General features: G+C 50.6%; 1 protein-coding gene across 1 annotated transcript; it reads left to right on the forward strand.

Annotated features, from left to right (window-relative positions):
* Positions 1-419: 419 nt before the first annotated feature.
* FSTL3 (follistatin like 3) lies at positions 420-16,719 on the forward strand. The gene is made up of 5 exons (XM_063146957.1): positions 420-738; positions 8,262-8,444; positions 12,848-13,063; positions 14,188-14,415; positions 15,417-16,719. The coding sequence occupies exons 1-5, from the start codon at positions 678-680 to the stop codon at positions 15,467-15,469; spliced, it is 741 nt and encodes a 246-aa protein (XP_063003027.1). The 5' UTR covers positions 420-677; the 3' UTR covers positions 15,470-16,719.
* Positions 16,720-19,517: the final 2,798 nt, after the last annotated feature.

Here is a 19,517-nt window from a genome sequence, read left to right on the forward strand (position 1 = left end):
CAGAACAGCGCTGACGGGGGAAAAATGGGTCTTCCGCGCCGCGTGACGCCGATAACGGGATTTCCAGGGTCAACGCTGGAGCGGGGGCAGAAGCAGAATCCGACGAGCGGTCCTTTTCCAGACAGGAAAAAGGAAGAGCAGGGGGGGGGGGGCGGTGGAATGAACGAGCGAGGCGCCCTCAGCTCGCCCTGGCGCACACTTGAACATGAGAACAAAACCAACGCCGAAAATCCGCGCTGCCAGCCCTGCGTCTGCAATACTGACGATCCCGGCAAGGCTTTGCCTGTAACCACATCCAGGCGGGCTCCAGAAAGAAGGAATCAGACACAATACCCTCCCAGGCATGTTACTGGCTGCTGTCGACACCGCCTACCCGCACAGTTATGATTAAGTCCTCGCAGACTACACACAGACACGCAAATACTTTATCTAGCGAGGGTGAGACTGACGCCTGGTGTGTGGGTCGGAAGGAGGGAAGACCCATCCCTTGGAGAGCGGCCGCCCCGGCTGAGCCGCTGAGACCCTGCGATTATTCTGAAGCAGACGACTCAGACGACCTCTCCTCGGCTGAGAGGGCCGCCCCACGAAGGTTGCTGGGGATAAGGAGGCGAAACTTTCCCGGCCGCTGTCTCCTCTTTCTCTCCTCTTTCTCTCGGCTGACCCTGCTGTGTCTCGCCATGAAGAGCGGCCTTTTGATTTTGGTCGTGCTCTGCTCAGCCGTGGGAGACACCTTTGCAGGTAAGTGCATTTCAGGGGTCTCCTGGTATCATCCCCACTTTTAGAATCCCAGGGGGTCACCATTCTGTCCGCCTGAAACACACACACATGCTTTTTATTCCTCCCCCAAATCCTCAAACTCTCAGAACGCCGGATGCGGGTGAGGGGAAAGAGCACCTCTGAGGATGCGCAGAGTGTTAGATTCCATCAGTATCCAGACTCTCCCTCGTCCTGGATTTGATCAAAGCGATTCCAGTGCAGCTCGACTTTTCGGCCCTGCTGGTTTGGGTCGCCACCAACCGATTTAACTGAGAGAGAATCTAGCAGAGTTTCTTTCACGCTCACGGCAGAAGGGGGAGGCCTTTTTAAATTGTGATTTAAAAAGCTTTCGATTTGTAGGGACAGGCCGTATCTTTTGTGCTGGTTGGTGTGTGAGTGTGTGTTGGGAGGGGTTATTTTTGTATGGGGTGTGTGTGTGTTTGTGGAATTTGAAGGTATTTTGATTCTGGTTGCAAAAGATGCCGTTTTCGTTCTAGCAAAGACAACATGTTTGTGTGTATGTGTGTGTGTGTGGGGGTGTTTCCCCGTTTTCCTTGCAGATATGCAGAAGGGCTCACCAAGGAAGGTGAAAGCATTTCAACTTTTACTATAACACACACACACCGACAACCCCTAATGTCCCAGCGAAAGTTCAAATGGTTTCACCTCTGCTGGAGCGTCCCTTCCAAAATGTATCAATGAACATAGAGAAAGTCTTCCAACACACCTAATTTTATCACGATCTCTGCCTACACACATACACAGAACACACACACGCATATGCATTAATTTACTGCTGTCTCCCTTGGCTGTTCAACAGCCCTTGCAAGGGTGTCCGGATTGTCACCCGACAACTGTTTTATCAATGAAGTAATTATCACTGTCGATACTTTCTGCATTTCCCCACTGTGTACAATTCCTCCCTCTGCCATCTTTCTATATATGGGTAACTCAAGATAGCGCTTCACGCATCTGACAAAGTGGAATGGAGTCCACGGGGGTCCCTGACGGGCTGGTGGAAAAAAAATGGAATCCTCTGCCACTATCCCACAATGCATCATTCCTGGTGCCAAGCAAACAAGGCAAAAAGCCACATCCCTTGCCCCGCTTTTTGCAAACCATGGGGTGCCTATACGCCACGAGAGAACAAATGAAGTAATTCCAGGCTCCCCGTGAGGTTAAAATGCTGAACCTCAGAGGAGGCTGCCTGTTGCCTCTCTGTACGATGCACTTTTTTAATCAGTCCCCGGGCATCTCTGCACGTGGGCGAGAACGGCATGGCTAGTCTTGAACCAGGGACTCGGGTAACAAGGATCATGGCGGCGTTGGGTGACCCTGTGTCTTCTTTTGCAGCGTTTCTGCGTAAGTTATAATGATTACTTCTAGAGTTCTGTCAATGTGTATAAATTCGCAGAAGCGACATTTATGCACATTTTTGTCCTCTTCTTTTTTGGCAATTTATAAATAGCTGCCCTAGCCCAGGGCCACTGAAAGAGTTTGCTGGCCCGAACTCAGCTGTGCTGCAGCGCCCCCATGGCCACATGGCCGGGGATGGTATTGCAGTTTTCAACCCAGCGGGAGATCAGGTGACGGGAGGAGCCAATAGGGTTCCCCCAGGCCCTACTAAAGTCATCGGCTTTTTATTCTGACCAGCGTTGTTGAGGGATTTAAAGGCTCCATCCCAGTGTGACTGGTTGCAGAACACTCAGCTATTGGAGTCTGCCTGCCGTGTCTCTGCATGACGCTACGTTTCTGCCGGGGAGGGAGGCAGATCTTTAAGTCGTGTCCACGTCGAGCACGGTTGGATCCCTCCGTGGCTTCCGATGCAGCGTGGCAGTGGAATTATCCGCCCACGGAAGAGGAAGTTTCACCGTCGTGTTTCTGAGTGAGTCGCTCCTCTGGGAAATCCTCCTTCAGGTCGGGAGCAGGGACTCACACCGAAGCGCATCGCTTTGGTGGGCGGGAGATTCTAACCTATCCTCCGAAACAGAGGCGGGACTGAATTTGCACGATTCCCGACTGGTTAATGATAACAAAGGCCAAAAATGTCCCTCGTCCCCTGCTAGGAAGCAAGGAAATGAAGCAAGCTTAAGGGGAAAACCAGGAGCGGATTACTGACTTGGGAGGTCAGTTCTGAGGCTGGGAAGAAACTCTGGGGCGGAGAGTGTGATTGGAGGCCCGGCGGTACTTAATTCTGAGTGTATGTCTAGACACCTGCAGAGACATTTCTTTTTTTGCTGCCTTTGATTGGCAGACGTCAGAGATGATAAGTTAAAACGAAAAACAAACACCCAACACAAATTAAATCCTGCAAGCCTGACGTCTGCCCACCCCTGCCCTAAAACGAAAACTTTTGGGGTTGCAGGAATGAATTATAAGTCGGCGGGGGAATGCTGCAGTTGTTGGTCTAGCCTGCAGGTCAAATTTCACCCAAATGGGGCCCCAATCCAGCCCACCCATTTGATGACTCCCCCTCCTCAAGTTCTAAAAGGTTGAAATACCTCACCTCAGGCAGAGTGACAGGCGGTAAACTACGATTCGCTGGTTTTTGGGGGGGGGGTGTTGCCCCACCCCAAGTGTTGGCATTAGTGAGGAACAGGCCTCTGAGAGCTCGGCCACTTTAATTTCCCACAATGCCCTGGAGCTACGTCGGGGGCATTCTGGGAAGTTTAAATGGTGGCTCCCAGACCTCACTCGGGTCCGCCCTTTAAATTTCCCACAATGCTCTGGTGCAACACGTTGTGGGAAACACACAGGGCAGCTTCTAGGCCCTGATGCCTGGGTGTAAATTGGTTTGGGGGCCAGCATCAGCGGAGGGTCAGCTGTAGGGTGACCCTATGAAAAGGAGGACCGGGCTCCTGTATCTTTAACAGTTGCATAGAAAAGGGAATTTCAGCAGGTGTCCTTTGTATGCATGGAGAACCTGGTGAAATTCCTTCTCCATCACAACAGTTAAAGCTGCAGGAGCTATACTAGAGTGACCAGATTTAAAAGAGGGCAGGGCTCCTGCAGCTTTGACTGTTGTGATGAAGAGGGAATTTCACCAGGTTCTGCATATATACAAATGACACCTGCAGAAATCCCCTTTTCAATACAACTGTTAAAGATACAGGAGCCCTGTCCTCCTTTCCTTAGGGTCACCCTAGTCAGCTGCCTAAAGACGCACAGGATTGTGTCTTAAAAGAATTGCGGCCTAAATGTTTTAAAAGAGGCAACAATAATTTAAAATAATTTGAAAAAGAGGGAGCCATATCCAAACCGCTCAACCGAGGGTGGGGAACGCCTGGCGTCCCAGACGTTGTTGGACTTCAACCCCATCATCCCTAGTCAATGCCGAGGGATGTTGGGAATTGCAGTCCAACAACATCTGGAGGGCCACCAGTTGCCCAGTCCTGAGCTAAAACGTGGGGAAAGATCCACCAAGGAGCGGCCCTGCCATGAGCGTGGATGAGAGCAGCCTCAGGTGTCAAATTAGGTGATTCAAAGGTGGCAGATGGATAGCTCTTTCAACTGCATCATAATGAGGGCTGTCAACAGGAGATGAGAGAATATGGGGCCTGATTCTGAAATTTGGCAAGTGTGGTACAGATTTCTACTTTTTAATTCCTGGGCCCAGTGCTCTTCCACATTTTTATTAATGACTTGGACGAGGAGGTGCAGGGAACGCTTATCAGATTTGCAGATGACACAGAATTGGGTGGGATAGCTAATACCCTGGAAGACAGAAGCAAACTTCAAAGTGATCTTGATAGGCTGGAGTGCTGGGCTGAAAACAACAGAATGAAATTTAATAGGGTAAAAGCCAAGTTCTACACCTAGGAAATAGAAACCAAATGCGCAGTTACAAGATGGGTTCAGCAATACTACAAGCGAGAAGGAACTTGGAATGGTTGTAGATCTCAAGCTGAATGTGAGCCAACAGTGCAATATGGCTGCAAGAAAGGCAAATGCTATTTTGGGCTGTGTTAATAGAAGTATAGCTTCCAAATCGCGTGAGGTCCTGGTTCCTCTCTATTCAGCCCTGGTTAGGCCTCATCTAGAGTATTGCGTCCAGTTCTGGGCTCCACAATTCAAGAAGGATGCAGACAAGCTGGAGTGTGTTCAGAGGAGGGCAACCAGGATGATTAGGGGTCTATGAGACTGAAAGAACTGGGCATGTTTAGCCTGGAGAAGATAAGACTGAGGGGAGACATGATAGCGCTTTTCAAATACTTGAAAGGTTGTCCCACAAAGGAGGGCCAGGATCTCTTCTCGATCCTCCCAGGATGCAGGACACGGAATAACGGGCTGAAGTTCCAGGAAGCCAGATTCTGGCTGGACATCAGGAAAACTTCCTGAGTGTTAGAGCAGTACGACAAAACATACGAAAAAACTTCCTGACTGTTAGATCAGTATGACAAAACATCAGGAAAAACTTTCTGACTGTTAGAGCAGTACGATGAAACATCAGAGAAAACTTTCTGACTGTTAGAGCAGTACGACGAAACATCAGAGAAAACTTTCTGACTGTTAGAGCAGTACGATGAAACATCAGAGAAAACTTTCTGACTGTTAGAGCAGTACGACAAAACATCAGGGAAAACCTTCTGACCATTAGAGCAGTACGACAAAACATCAGGAAAGACTTCCTGACTGTTAGAGCAGTACGACAATGGAACCAGTGACCTAGGGAGGTTGTGGGCTCTCCCATACTGGAGGCCTTCAAGAGGCAGCTGGACAAGCATCTGTCAGAGATGCTTTAGGGTGGATTCCTGCATTGAGCAGGGGGTTGGACTCGATGGCCTTTTAGGCCCCTTTGAACTCAACTATTCTATGATTCTATTTGTCTCTGTGTCTGTTTTACTAGTTAAATAAGAAGCAACTCTCTCCCCTCCCTTACCGCCCTCCCTCCCACAAAAACCCCGTCTCATGAGAAGGAATCCAGACTCTGAAACCAGGTGTGTTCTTCAAAAGCAGAAGTCCCCCTTTGAAGTGTGGATTTTAATCTCCGCGCATAGCTTTTGGTCTGCGAGCTCACGGGGAGCGATTGCATAAGGGAAGGTGGTGGCCGGGGAAGCAGACCTGGCTTGCAGCTGGCTTGCTCCGCAACGGTTCTAGAGTTACACGCTGTGCTCTCGGCTTCGAGCCGCGTGTTTCTTGTGACAGAGAAGGGTCCTTTTGCAGCAAAGTATTCCTCCTTGCATCAGAGCTCAGACAGTAGAGAGAACAGTGGGGGGAGGTGAAAGGTCCCCCCTCCGCTCCCGAGGCCTTCTGGATGTGTTTGGACTACAACGCCCATCATGGTGGGATAGTGGGTGTTGTAGTCCAAACACATCCAGAAGGGCCCGCATTCAGGGAAGTTGCCATATAGGGCCAGAGATACTAAGAGTGGACAGGTAGATCGTTTGCCCTCAAGAATAAAGGCGAAAGAGACAGCGTGGTTTAGTGGTGAGAGCGCTGGACTGGGAGTCGGGAGATCTGGGTTTACCCACTGGGTGACTCTGGGCCAGTCATGGACTTTCAGCCCAGACTACCTCACAGGGTTGTTGTTGTGAGGATAACATGGAGAGGCGGAGGAGGAGCCCTCTTTTGGATCTGATCACTCTACAAAAGAGGGCAGGGCTCCTGCAGCTTGAACTATCGTGATGAAGAAGGGAATTTCCCCCAGGTGCTGCAGGCCTACAAATGACACCTGCTGAAATCCCCCTTTCAATACAACTGTTAAAGATACTGGAGCCCGGTCCTCCTTTCCATAGGGCCACCCTATATTAGGTACGAAATCTGCAAATGCTAGGATCGTCTGTGCGCCGCCCCCTCGAGAGGCACATAGCCCATCAGCCATAAAGGGTGGTGATTCGAACCCCCTGTCCATGAGCCTTTCCTAGCGCCGCTTCCATTTCCTGAAACGGTTCATGTGTGACAAGTTACTAGTCCCTGCGGCGCTGGAAATAACGAGGCAGCAGGTAATTAAGGTCCATTCTGGAGAACGGAAGAGGTTTGTCAAAGCCCTGGCAGGCTCATCCGGCGTGTGGGAAGCCGGGCGCACCAAAATATTGAGAACCGGGGTGGGGTGATCTAATTAAATGGGACAGAGTTGGAAGCTAAAGAAGGCCGCTGCGTCGTGCTGTTGGGAAAAGGGGGCTCCATCCTTCGAACCCGAGCTCCTTGGGGGAAAAAAGTTTGGGGAAACGTGGGAGCGTCTGGTGCGCTGAGCTCTTCTCTTGCAAGGAACGAGCGATTAGTTCACGAGATTAAGGAACAAAACAACCTTTTGATTTGGCTGCCAGCTGGCTGGCTGCGTTGCCGGGCGGCTGGCTTGGGTAACCCTTTTTCGGGGGGGGGGGGGGGAGAAGCATGCTTGGATCAGATGTCCCAGACAGACCTCACATGGTCCTCACCCGCACTGCCGTCCCACCCACCCTCTCCGTTTCCAGCTCATCTTCGCTCTAGTGGCAGAACAAAGTTGTTCTGTCTGCTAGAATGATGGAGGTGGCGTGGGTCACGCGGGCACGACCCTAGGCTTTCCAGGGGGGTTGAGACTTGTTTTGAACGTTCAGCCCGGGTTACAAGGTCCTGGCGGGGTCAACCGGGCCGTCGACCCAGGGCTGGGGCCTCGGGTAGGCACAGCAGGGCACAGGCCGACAGCCCGTTCGAAAGTACTCCCTGGACCGGTCCTCCTCTTCCCCCGTTGTGGGGAAAGGAGAAAGGACAGGGCTCCTGCATCTTTAACAGTTGCATAGAAACGGGAATTTCAGCAGGTGTCATCCATATGCAGGCAGCACCTGCAGGAATTCCCCTCTTCATCACGACAGTTCAAGCTGCAGGAGCCCTGCCCTCTTTTGTTGAGTGATCGGATCCAAAAGAGGGCAGGGCTCCTACAGCTTGAACTGTTGTGATGGCGAGGGAATTTCACCAGGTGCGGCGTGCATACAGAGGACACCTGTCCACTGAGGGTGGGTTTTTTTTTTTTTGGTCAAACCGTGGGGCGTTGTTGCCTTCATCCAGCTGTGCTAACAAACCGTGGCTTGTTAACCACAAGCAACCCTGAGGAGAACCCAGGGTTTAGCATTGGGTTGTGAACTGCAGGTTGTTCATGTCAGCAAACCATGGTTTGCTAGTGCACCTGGGTTCAGACAACATGATAACCCATGGTTCAGCGACAACCCACGGTTCAAGGATAACTCACGGTTATCATGTTGTCTGAACCCAGCTGCTTTCTAGTTTCCGGCTGGAGTTTTTCCTGCTCTATCCGGAGATGCTGGGCTCTGCCATTCAGCCTATCATGTCGGACACGGAAGCAATCGCTGCCCTTCATTTCTGGTGCCCCAAGCGACTGACATTCAAAGGCCTCTTAACAGAGAGATTTCACAGAGCAACTACGGACTTTCCCTTTGCCACGAATCTGTCTGATTCTCCTTTCTCCCCTCAGCGGTCGGCCGCCACGTCTCGGGGCGGCGAGTTCTGTAAGTTAAGCATGCGTGGGGCAGCAATTTCTCACCGGCGCCCGTCCGTTTTTCCCCCAACAGGAGGGATCTGTTGGCGGCAGCAAGGCCGGGAAGCCAAATGCACCATGATTCTCCAGACTGGCATCACGTGGGAGGACTGCTGTGCCAATGGGAACACGGACGTGGCGTGGTCCAACGCCTCGCACCCGGACAAAATCAGCCTGCTCCGGATCCTGGGTCTCGTGACCTGCAACCCTTGCAAAGGTAGAGGTCATTGGCTCGCGTACGGAGTACGGCAACCCCACCAGGCCACACGTCCTCTTTTACAAAGCAGGGCCCCTCTGTTTCAGGGGTGCACAACCTATTTGACGGCTTCATTTCTTTCCTTTGTACACCGCCCGGTAGCTGAAGCTCTCTGGGCGGTTGGCCAGAATTAAAACCGCAAGTTGCAGCGTGAAAAATACTTTTTTTTTTTAAAAAAAAAGGGAAGCTTGAAACCACAATAGAAAAGTACAACACACTTTTAGATTCGAAACACAAATCTAAAACAGCAGAGCTAAAACACGGGCGGGGGGGGGGGAGACCTTCACATGGTGTCAAAAAGAGTATAACGTGGGTGTCTGGCGAACCTCTCTAGGGAGCTCAATTCACAGCCCCGGGGACTACAGCCAAAAAGGCCCTGTTCATGGTAGCTGCCCGTCCGATGTAACAGCTATGACCCTATCTGGACAGAGATAGTTTGGCTGCAATGAAAACGGTCCCGAAACTTCAGCAGGTCCAAACTAAGGCGGTGAGATTCTTAACAGGGGACGGGTGGAGATGAACCTACTACGCAATTGCTTTGCGGGTGGAGATGAACCTACTACGCATCGGCTCTGGCTACTGGTCCATTTCCAGGAAAAATTCCAAAGTGCTGGCATTCACTTCTAAAGCTCTAAACAGCTTGGGGACCTCATTACCAGAAGGATAGTCTCCTTCCATATATTGTTGCCCGGGTGCTAAAATAATCTTCAGAGGCCCACCTCTGGGTCCCATCACTAAATGAGGCAACACTGGCGGCTACTGAGGAGAAGCCCTTTTCAGTGGTGGCCCCCAGGTTCTGAAATCCCCTCCCCGTGGAGGCTAAGCTAGTGATTGCATTGCGGTCTTTTTTATGCTTGCTGAAGTCTTTTTATTCTCCCAGGGTTTACCGGCCTTCGTTTTTGTTTTTAACTGGTTTAAAAGACCCTCCCAGCATTCTCCATTCCACAGTCGGGAGGCCACCACTGAAAAGGCTCTATTCCTTGTCGCCATCTTCTGAGCTTACTTTGGAGGTGACACTCAGGGGGGGGGGGGTGGGATCCAGATGTTGATCGTAGTATCTGGGTAAGTTCAGGTCGGAGGAGGCATTCCATCAAGTATTTCAGTCCTGAGCCGTGTAAAGCGTTATAGGTTAAAACCAGCTCCTTGAACTGGGCTTGGAAACATACAGGGAGCAAAGGCCTTTTCATTCCTGCTACCAGGAGCAATGACGCTCTCTCAGAGCCAACAGTTCTTTGGTGTGGCGGTGGGGCAGATGGAGGGCAGCCAGAGGGCCGTTCCCACTGTGTCTGGATCCCTACTCAGCAGCTGCCTCAATTCAGCACTTATTGCTTGAGACATTCGGGTGTGCCTGGGCACACCCGGCACACCCCTTGCGCACGCCTATGACAGGAAGCCAACGCATGCACTATTATACGGGCAAGGTACAATTCCCGAATTGTATGACATTTTCTCTCTTCTTTCTGGCACATTCCAAAGTTCCTTCTTTTAGTGACAAGCAGGTCTTCTTCCTTTCTAAAAATGTGGTCTGGTCGGCGTTTTGCCCTTCCTGTTTTCCAGTTCAAACTAGGAGCATTTCTTAGTCCAGGATACCATAGCAGGACTTTTAGCCCCAGGGCTTTTTTATTATTATTAGCCGGGAATTTTAGCAGATGTCATTTGTAGGCATGCAGCACCTGGTGAAATGCCCTCTTCCTAGGTGGACCCTCGGTCTGATCCATCAGGGCTCTTCTGAAGTTCTTATGGCTACATGGACCCTTGGTCTATTCCAACAAGGCTCTTCTGAAGTTCTTATGACTAGATGGACCCTCGGTCTGATCCATCAGGACTCTTCTGATGTTCTTATGGCTAGATGGACCCTTGGTCTGATCCATCAGGGCTCTTCTGATGTTCTTATAGACAGATGGACCCTTGGTCTGATCCATCAGGGCTCTTCAGATGTTCTTATGACTAGATGGACCCTTGGTCTATTTCAGCAAGGCTCTTCTGATGTTCTTATGACTAGATGGACTCTTGGTCTATTTCAGCAAGGCTCTTCTGATGTTCTTATGGCTAGATGGACCCTTGGTCTATTTCAGCAAGGCTCTTCTGATGTTCTTATGACTAGATGGACTCTTGGTCTATTTCAGCAAGGCTCTTCTGATGTTCTTATGGCTAGATGGACCCTTGGTCTATTTCAGCAAGGCTCTTCAGATGTTCTTATGACTAGATGGACCCTTGGTCTATTTCAGCAAGGCTCTTCTGATGTTCTTATGACTAGATGGACTCTTGGTCTATTTCAGCAAGGCTCTTCTGATGTTCTTATGGCTAGATGGACCCTTGGTCTGATCCAGCAGGGCTCTTCTGATGTTCTTATTTATTTATTTATTTATTTATTACATTTTTATACCGCCCAATAGCCGAAGCTCTCTCTTATGGCTAGATGGACCCTTGGTCTGATCCATCAGGGCTCTTCTGATGTTCTTATGACTAGATGGACCCTTGGTCTATTTCAGCAAGGCTCTTCTGAAGTTCTTATGGCTACATGGACCCTTGGTCTGATCCATCAGGGCTCTTCTGATGTTCTTATGGCTAGATGGACCCTCGGTCTATTTCAGCAAGGCTCTTCTGAAGTTCTTATGGTTAGATGGACCCTTGGTCTGATCCATCAGGGCTCTTCTGATGTTCTTATGGCTAGATGGACCCTCGGTCTATTCCAGCAAGGCTCTTCTGAAGTTCTTATGTATATCGGAACCATTTACCTGCTTTTTCAAAAGATTAGACCGTTTTAAGGAGGCTCTGCCTCTCACAAGCTGTTAGCCATGATGGGTTCCATAGAACCTTCATGTTCAGTGTGAGACGGGGGCTCAGGAGATCTGGGTTCAATCTCCCCACTCAGCCGTGGAGCTCACTGGGTGACTTTGGGCCAGTCCCTGACTCCCAGTCGGTTCGCCGGTAAACCACTCGCAAAACGCCCTCTTTCTTTTTCATCCAAGGATTGGCCCACCCATATACGCTCATCAGCGGGCCAACATTTTCCCAGACAGACGGAGAGGCCCACACACGTCTGGTGCACTTCGGGGAAATTAATTCCACGCACCTCGTCCCCCCCCGCCCCCCTTTCTGCACCCTACCAGACAGTTTTTGCCCCAGGGTGACCTAGCCACACAATGTAGCTGTCTGTCTCTTTTCCTCCTTTCCCTCGGGCCAAAGGCCTTCTCTCTCTCTCTCTCTCTCTCTCTTTTTAATTTTCCAGACAGATCCTTTTCTGACTTGTTGCCCGTTCTTGTTTTCATGTCACGGAAGCTCGGCGCAAAACAGGGAGCCCTATTGTTACGGGGGAAAGACATCTCGTTCAAAACATGCCTGTCAGTCACCCACACGCTCACGCCTTGCCTCCCGTTTCCTTCCTGCAAATGCCATGTTTGCCCGTTGCGTGTGTGTGCAGGCGCATCACACAGATTCTGGGAACGTGGCTCAATTTTCTCCCCGTCTCCTTCGGCGTTTGTTTGCGTGTCGGTTCCGTCATCCTTTGGGCAGAGACAGGCAAGTCCACACCTGTGGAAGGACCCGGCGGAGATGCCGGGGTAGCATGGTGCAGATGTCTTGGACTTCAAGCCCCATTTGCCCCACAGCCAACAGATGGGAAATTGTGGCTCCTGGTTGGGGGAGGCTGCCCAGCTGGGAATGATTGGATGTGTGGTCCGATGCATCTGGAAGATGCCAAGTTTGGGGAGCGTGGTTCAGGGATTAAAGTGGGGACGCCAGGGTACAAACAATCCCTTGGCCACAGAGATCTCTGGGTAATTTTGAGCGGGTCATTGCTCTCTCCACCCACCCTCCCTCGTGCAGGAAAGCTACCTGAAACCTAAGGCCTCTTAGGAACCTCCCAGAAAGAGGACATTAATATGAATAACATTTGAATGTGCTAATGCATATGTATAGATGCAAATTCAGGAATAATTAATATAATTCAGAGAGAAATTCTATGGCCCTTAGACAAGGTCTGGGGAGGGTCATGGGGGATCCGAGGTTGGAGACAGCACTCTGAGCTCGGATCCTGGAGTCCGAGCAGCCCACCTGATCCCACACACACACACACACAGGTGGCACAGCAAAAACTGTGCCATCTACTTCTCCGTGGTCACAAAGGCAATCTCAGAGTGGAGGGCAAAGGAGAAGTCCTGTGGGCAGGGACAAGAGGTGACTTGGGAGGCCAGCTTACAAAGAATCCTCCAGCCTCCCTCCTTCCTGCTCCATAGAGCCACAGCTAGATGGGTGAAAACGGCCATCTAGCAATAACGGCCATCTAGCAAAAACGCCCATCTAGCAAAAACACCCATCTAGCAAAAATGTAGAGCTCCTTTCATTTCTCGCTGTCTCCCCAGAAACCTGCGACGGGGTAGACTGCGGGCCGGGCAAGGTCTGCAAGATGAAATACGGGCGCCCGCAGTGCACGTGCGCCCCGGATTGCTCCAACCTGCCCCGCAAGCAACAAGTGTGCGGCTCAGATGGATTCACCTACCGGGATGAATGCGACCTCCTGACAGCTAGGTGCAGAGGGCATCCCGACCTGGAAGTGATGTACCAAGGCCGGTGCAAAAGTAAGGCACCGTCGGTCGTCTCCAGCAGTTTTCACCTTTGGTAACCCCTTGGCTCTGGCATAGTGACCCGGCTTTCCACCCAGGGCTGGCCTTCTGATAAACAGCGCCCTGGGTGAGGTGTGCCTTTGGTATCTCCCCACCCCCCCACACACTGGTCACATTTGTAGGGCCACCCAGAAGGCTTATGGGGCCTGGTGGAGGTGTGAGGTTGGCACACCCCTCAGCTCAGCACCCTGGCTGACCACCAGCTCATCCATCTTTTCCACCCCACCAGATCCAGTGGGTGCCACTGTATTTTGCAGCCCCTAACCAGATATGCTTGTGACCGTGGGGTGTGCACAAAAGTGAGATGCCCTCCTTGGCATAGGCGTGTACAGCACATTTCATTAGGGTGTGCACCCAGGAAATTCCGTCACCTGTCCTCCTTAAAGGCCCCGATTGGAGCTGTATGTGTGTGGCAGGGAAGCCCGCCTTCCGGGCACTCCAGAAAATACACTATTCCCCCAAGCGCATTAATGGCGGTCCAGGGGAATTATGCCCTCTCCTGTTCTCCTTAAAGGCCCCGATTGGACCATGTGGGGGGACGTGATGGAGGGAAATACTTCTGGTGGCCTCGGAGACATTAGGGTGTGCCTGGACACCCCCGGCACACCCCGTTTGCACACCTACAGTCCTTGGACAGAGCTAGGAAGGATCTGCCGCAACCTTTTGTATCTTGTATAATCACGGCTAAACGTCCCAGAACGGAAACTTCTTGTTGGTTCTCTCCGAAGCCATTTGGCAGAGTGAAGTAACGGTGTCAGGCAGCAAATTGTGGGAGCAGGCAGCAGTTCCCTGGCAGTTCCTCTTGTACTCCAAAGTCTTAGCTATCGGTAGTAAGAGCTTTGAGCTGCAATAGGCTGGGAGTTTTGGCCACGCCCCTTTCACCTTTGACCACACCCACTGCCGGAATGCAGACTCACAAGCCTCTCCGAAGTGGTATCCAGACCTCGGGCTGAGAGAGCCCTGGCATAGAGGGCTTTTCCTTTTCCTCTGTTGCATTCGTAGCGGTATTGACAGGAAGTCGACGGCCACTTCCTCCAGTTCATTTCCACTTCCTGTTCGTGCCTTCCTTCCCACCCCAGAATCCTGCTCCAGCGTCGTGTGCCCCGGGACCCACACGTGCGTCGTGGACCAGACAGGCAGTGCCCACTGCGTGATGTGCAGGGCTGCCCCTTGCCCGGACCCCACAAGCCTCGACCACACCCTCTGTGGGAACAACAACATCACCTATCCTTCCACCTGTCACCTACGGCGAGCCACCTGCTTCTTGGGGCGATCCATCGGCGTCCGGCATTACGGAAGCTGCACAGGTATGTGCCCTGGTTGGTGGTGCCTATTTGCACACAGGCGCTCCAAGGTTGAAATTCCCCTTCGAAGGCGTACGGACCGGCAGTAAAATCTCTAAGCAGAAACAGGTGGGTCTTTTGACCCCGCCCCCGTCTGCCTCTGGCTCCGCCCACCACTGGAATCCTTTAAACGCCCCATGTAAACACGTCTTTTCATCTTTTCGCGCAGGCTTTTTCGGGGCTGTTAACTGACGCTGGCTTTATTTTGGTTTTACATGGCGTCGTTTCTTTAAAAACACACACACACACACACAAACCGTTGAGAGCTTTAGATTCGGTTTTGATTTGCAACGATTCGTGGTTTTCACTGTAAACTGCCCAGGGCAGTATAAAAATGTAATAAAGAAATTAGGGCTGTGCCCCCCCTCCCCGAACCGATTCGGATCCCGGATCAGGCCCGAACCGGTTCGGGTCGATCTGGACATCCCCCGATCTGCTCCGGAACCGGATCCGGAGCAAGATCCGGAGGTCCGGATAGATATTCAGGCCCCATTTTGCCCCCACTTACTTGACTCCGCAGCAGACGGCGGGGGCAGGTAAGTGGGGAAGGGGGGGACAAAATGGGGCCTGAAAAAGCCCCCCATTTACCTGGCTCTGCCGCCGTCACCGCACGGATCCGCCAATCCGGACTTCCCCCAATCGGCTCCGGAACTGGGCTTTGGAGATCCAGATTGGCCCGCTCCGCTTCGGATCCGGGGATCCGTAACAGAGCGGAGCACAGCCCTAAAAGAAATACATAAATAAATACACGAATGAATCAGCATAGAATATGGCTCCCCAAGACCTTCTCAGACCATAGACATTCCTAAATTAAAAAGTGGGTGATGTCATAAGACCATTAAATCCAAAAACCTAAAATTATCTACCTGCATCACAGCTTTGAGGGGGACGGACTCATTCCACGTGAACGAAAGTACTGACTTTTTATTTTTATTTTTCTTCCCACCCACCCCGTCCCGGCTCAGCGTTGAACAAATACCCCCTGGATACAGACGACGCTGAAGGAAACTACATCTAAACCCGGCGTTTGAGATTTGTCCAACTTCTTCTAACACGCAGGGGCATTATCTGTAATAATGTACAGACGCGGATATTCCTGATATTTATTTCGACCAAAAGAAGGGAAAAAAACGAAACGAAACCTTATTTATATAAATAGATATAGATGTCAGACGATGTAACCTAGACATATTCGGCCCGATTTTTCCAGCTGTGGTCTCCCCGCCATCCCAAACGGTAGAATTCCTTCCCAGGAGTGAGTAAAGTGATCTACTCCGTGGGGGAACGGACGATTACAGGTCCAGCGGGTTCAATAGATAACATTCACTCCTAACCGAGTCAACTTCCTTGGCTCACCAGAGGTCGCACAGGGCTTGTTCAGACGACACGCTTAGCTATGATTAGGCCGCTTAACCCTTTTGAAGCAAACGGTTAGCAAGTGCATTTAAACTGTGGTTCTGTAGCCACCATGGTTAGGAAGGGTTCACACAGCACGCGGAGTCCTGGTTCACACGACACGCTAAGCCATAATGTTTAGCTCAAAATATTTAACCGCCGTGGCTTAGCAGGACGTCTGAACAGGGTCTTAGCCCTCAAAACGCCTTTACCTTCCGTACCTGCCTATAACATACATTTCTTGTCCCTAGGCCTGCCACCTTTCTCATCACCTGGACCGCTGTGAGGTGTTCCTTTATGCCTCCTCTTTCCTCCTCGGGCCTGGCGTGAGGTGTCCCTTTCCACCATCTTTCTCGCCCCCAGACCAGGTGTGAGGGGTCCTCCTCCTCCACCAATGTCCGCATAATTGTCCTGGTGTGAGGTGTACCCTGCCACATTTCTTGTTCCCAAACCCTATTTTTCTGTCCCTCTTCCAGTTCTTTCAGCCATCGTGCATGTTATCTCTCTGCCCCGATTCCTCTAACCTCCCGGCCTTCAGCCTCTTCCTTGGTTTCACCCAGCCAGCCTGCTTGCCTCCCCGCCCTTCTAAAACCACACCGCCCCTAGACCTGTAGGAGGGTTTTCCCCTTGTCAAACCAAACATCCGTCCCTCTCACCAAAGTTGCACTGTTTATTAACATTCTATGGCGGACACTTTCAAACTCACAGCTTAGAATACTCACAAACACTCTGTTAACGCCACAAACGTTCAGCTGACAGACAAGGGGGCATGGTAGGATGGGGATTTGTAACTGTTTTTCGCCTATTTTATATACATATATAATTTAAGTTCACCACTTCTGCCACCCCAGTACATTGTGAGCTGCGTAGACGGCGCCCTTTCCCCAACAACGTGGCCTTCTGAATGTGTTGCTCCTTCTCTTTATATGTTTAAAAGAGCCTATTTTCTATTTTTGTATGCTTGTGTCCTGATCTTTCTTTACACGCTTCTTTCATTGGCTGGGGTGGGCGGCTACAAAGAGGTTCCCCAGCTTTTGGGGGCCCGTTTGGAATTCTGAGGTGGCGTTGTGGGTGCTCTCACAAAATGGCCACTGCGGGAGGGCTTCCTGTTCACAAAATGGCTGCCATGGTGGGCGTAGCCCATCCCTGGTGGCCGTCGACCCCCAGAACGACCCCAAAAGCGAGGTCACTACCGACAGACAGTAGGTCGACGGTGGTGACTTCGCAGTAACAGAAAAAATTGCGGCAATTCTGTGTTTTTTTAAACCTGCAGCTTCGTGGAAAAGACCCGTAGTCGTGGGTTGGCAACTGCGTCATATAACCAATGCAGCAGCACCGCGCAGCCACCACAGGCTAAATAGGGTGTATAGACAGCCTCTGTGTACCTCGCCCGCTAGCACTTCTCTGCAACTACCGAGTCCAAATTGCTTTACTGCAGTGGTTCTCAATTAGCTAAGTACTGCGGACCTCTTGTTTTTCAAATGCCAAGCCATGGACCCCTAACTTTGAAAAAATTGTTATCTCTATGGTAGTTACCTGTGCGAAGCAATTTTTTGGAGAAAATAAGGGGTAGCCCTTAATAAGCAAAGGATTTTAGGTATACTAAAAAACAGACCATAAAATTTGTGATATTTGTGATATTACCACGCAAAAATGGCAATGATTTAGTTAGGAATATAAAGCCGAATTTAACTTTACTAACATCTAGTTTACAATTGAACAAATCGTGACATGTCTAGAAGCTACTAAACCTAAATGTGATGGGAGAAATCGTGCCTCTTTTTGTCCCGAACAATCCCTTCCACATCCGGTATAATATTTCCTACTTTTAATCTCAAATCTGGATCAACATCGAACCGATTTCTAGGCTTGTTCTTTATATAACAAAATGTCGAAAATGTTTGTTCACAAAGATATGTGGAACAAAAGGGAACCAGATGTTTCAAAGCTTTTTCACCTGACTTCTTATAATCAGGAAAAAACCTTCACCCAGAATTGGTCCAGTCTATATTCTTTGAAAAATGATTTCAGTGAACCATCACAAGTCACGTCAACAAGTGCATCTCGCTCTTCCGCAGAGAGAGTTGTTAGTTGTATATCACCACATTCAAAAGGATTCCCATTCAATAGGCTGGAGTGCTGGGCTGAAAACAACAGGATGAAATTTAATAGGGATAAATGCCAAGTTCTACATTTAGGAAATAGAAACCAAAGGCACAGTTACAAGATGGGGGATACTTGGCTCAGCAATACTACAAATGAGAAGGATCTTGGAATTGTTGTAGATCGCAAGCTGAATAGGAGCCAACAGTGCGATATGGCTGCAAGAAAGCCAAATGCTATTTTGGGCTGCATTAATAGAAGTATAGCTTCCAAATCACGTGAGGTCCTGGTTCCTCTCTATTCGGCCCTGGTTAGGCCTCATCTAGAGTATTGCATCCAGTTCCGGGCTCCACAATTCAAGAAGGACGCAGACAAGCTGGAGCGTGTTCAGAGGAGGACAACCAGGATGATCAGAGGTCTAGAAACAAAGCTCTATGAAGAGAGAATGAAAGAACTGGGCATGTTAAGCCTGGAGAAGAGAAGATTGAGGGGAGACTTGATAGCACTCTTCAAATACTTAAAAGGTTGTCACACAGAGGAGGGCCAGGATCTCTTCTCGATCCTCCCAGAGTGCAGGACACGGAATAACGGGCTCAAGTTACAGGAAGCCAGATTCCGGCTGGACAGCAGGAAAAACGTCCTGACTGTTAGAGCAGTAAGACAATGGAACCAGTGACCTAGGGAGGTTGTGGGCTCTCCCACCCTAGAGGCCTTCAAGAGGCAGCTGGACAGCCACCTGTCAGGGATGTTTTAGGGTGGATTCCTGCATTGAACAGGGGGTTGGACTCGATGGCCTTGTAGGCCCCTTCCAACTCTGCTATTCTATGATTCTATGATTCCTTCTCCATGAGTTTTCAGGATTAGGTGCAGGGAAGGAATCTCTGAAGCTAGTCGCTAAATCACGCAGGTGCTCAGGGATATTATATTTTACTTCTGGTAGAAATTCGTCATCCATGGACTCCAGGAAGAAATGGTGAATATGTGAATGGTGCCATGGACCTCCTGGGTGGGTTAAACGGACCCCAATTGGGAACTAGCTATCAACGGGCAGGAGGTGCAAAGCCTTTGGGGTGCAGCGAGAGAAGCGGCACTTTGACAAATGCCGCCTTTATTTTGCGGGCTGGTTTGGTGGGGACACCATGCAATTCATCTAAAACCCACGCACAGCCGGAGCGTCGATGCACCCGGGCTGCTGCGGTTCTTTTCAAGCCTTGGGTTCGGGCGAAGGCGGCCTGCCTCTGAAGAACGTCACGTGGCGTCGATTTCGTTTTTCCGAGAAAAAGCAACAGATGTTTCGACCGCCACGGCTGGCTTGCCAGATCGTCTGGCGGGCCCTTGATTTGTCGCGGCTTTAATTGGTTCCTGAAGCAACTGTCCAATTACCCACACGTTTCTGATCTTCGGAAAGGAGCGGAAAGGAAAATAGGATTCATTTAGCCGAAAGGGGGAGTTGAATGGGAGACAGGGAACAGGAAAAGCTGGAAAAGGTTTTGCTCGGGCGAATTCCCAGGTGGAACAGGAAGTCTTCGCACTCACTTCCTGTTGCTTGGTCACCTGGAGACATTTCC

Source organism: Elgaria multicarinata, chromosome 23 (genome assembly GCF_023053635.1).
Source record: "Elgaria multicarinata webbii isolate HBS135686 ecotype San Diego chromosome 23, rElgMul1.1.pri, whole genome shotgun sequence".
In the NCBI taxonomy this organism is placed as follows: Eukaryota; Metazoa; Chordata; class Lepidosauria; order Squamata; family Anguidae; genus Elgaria; species Elgaria multicarinata.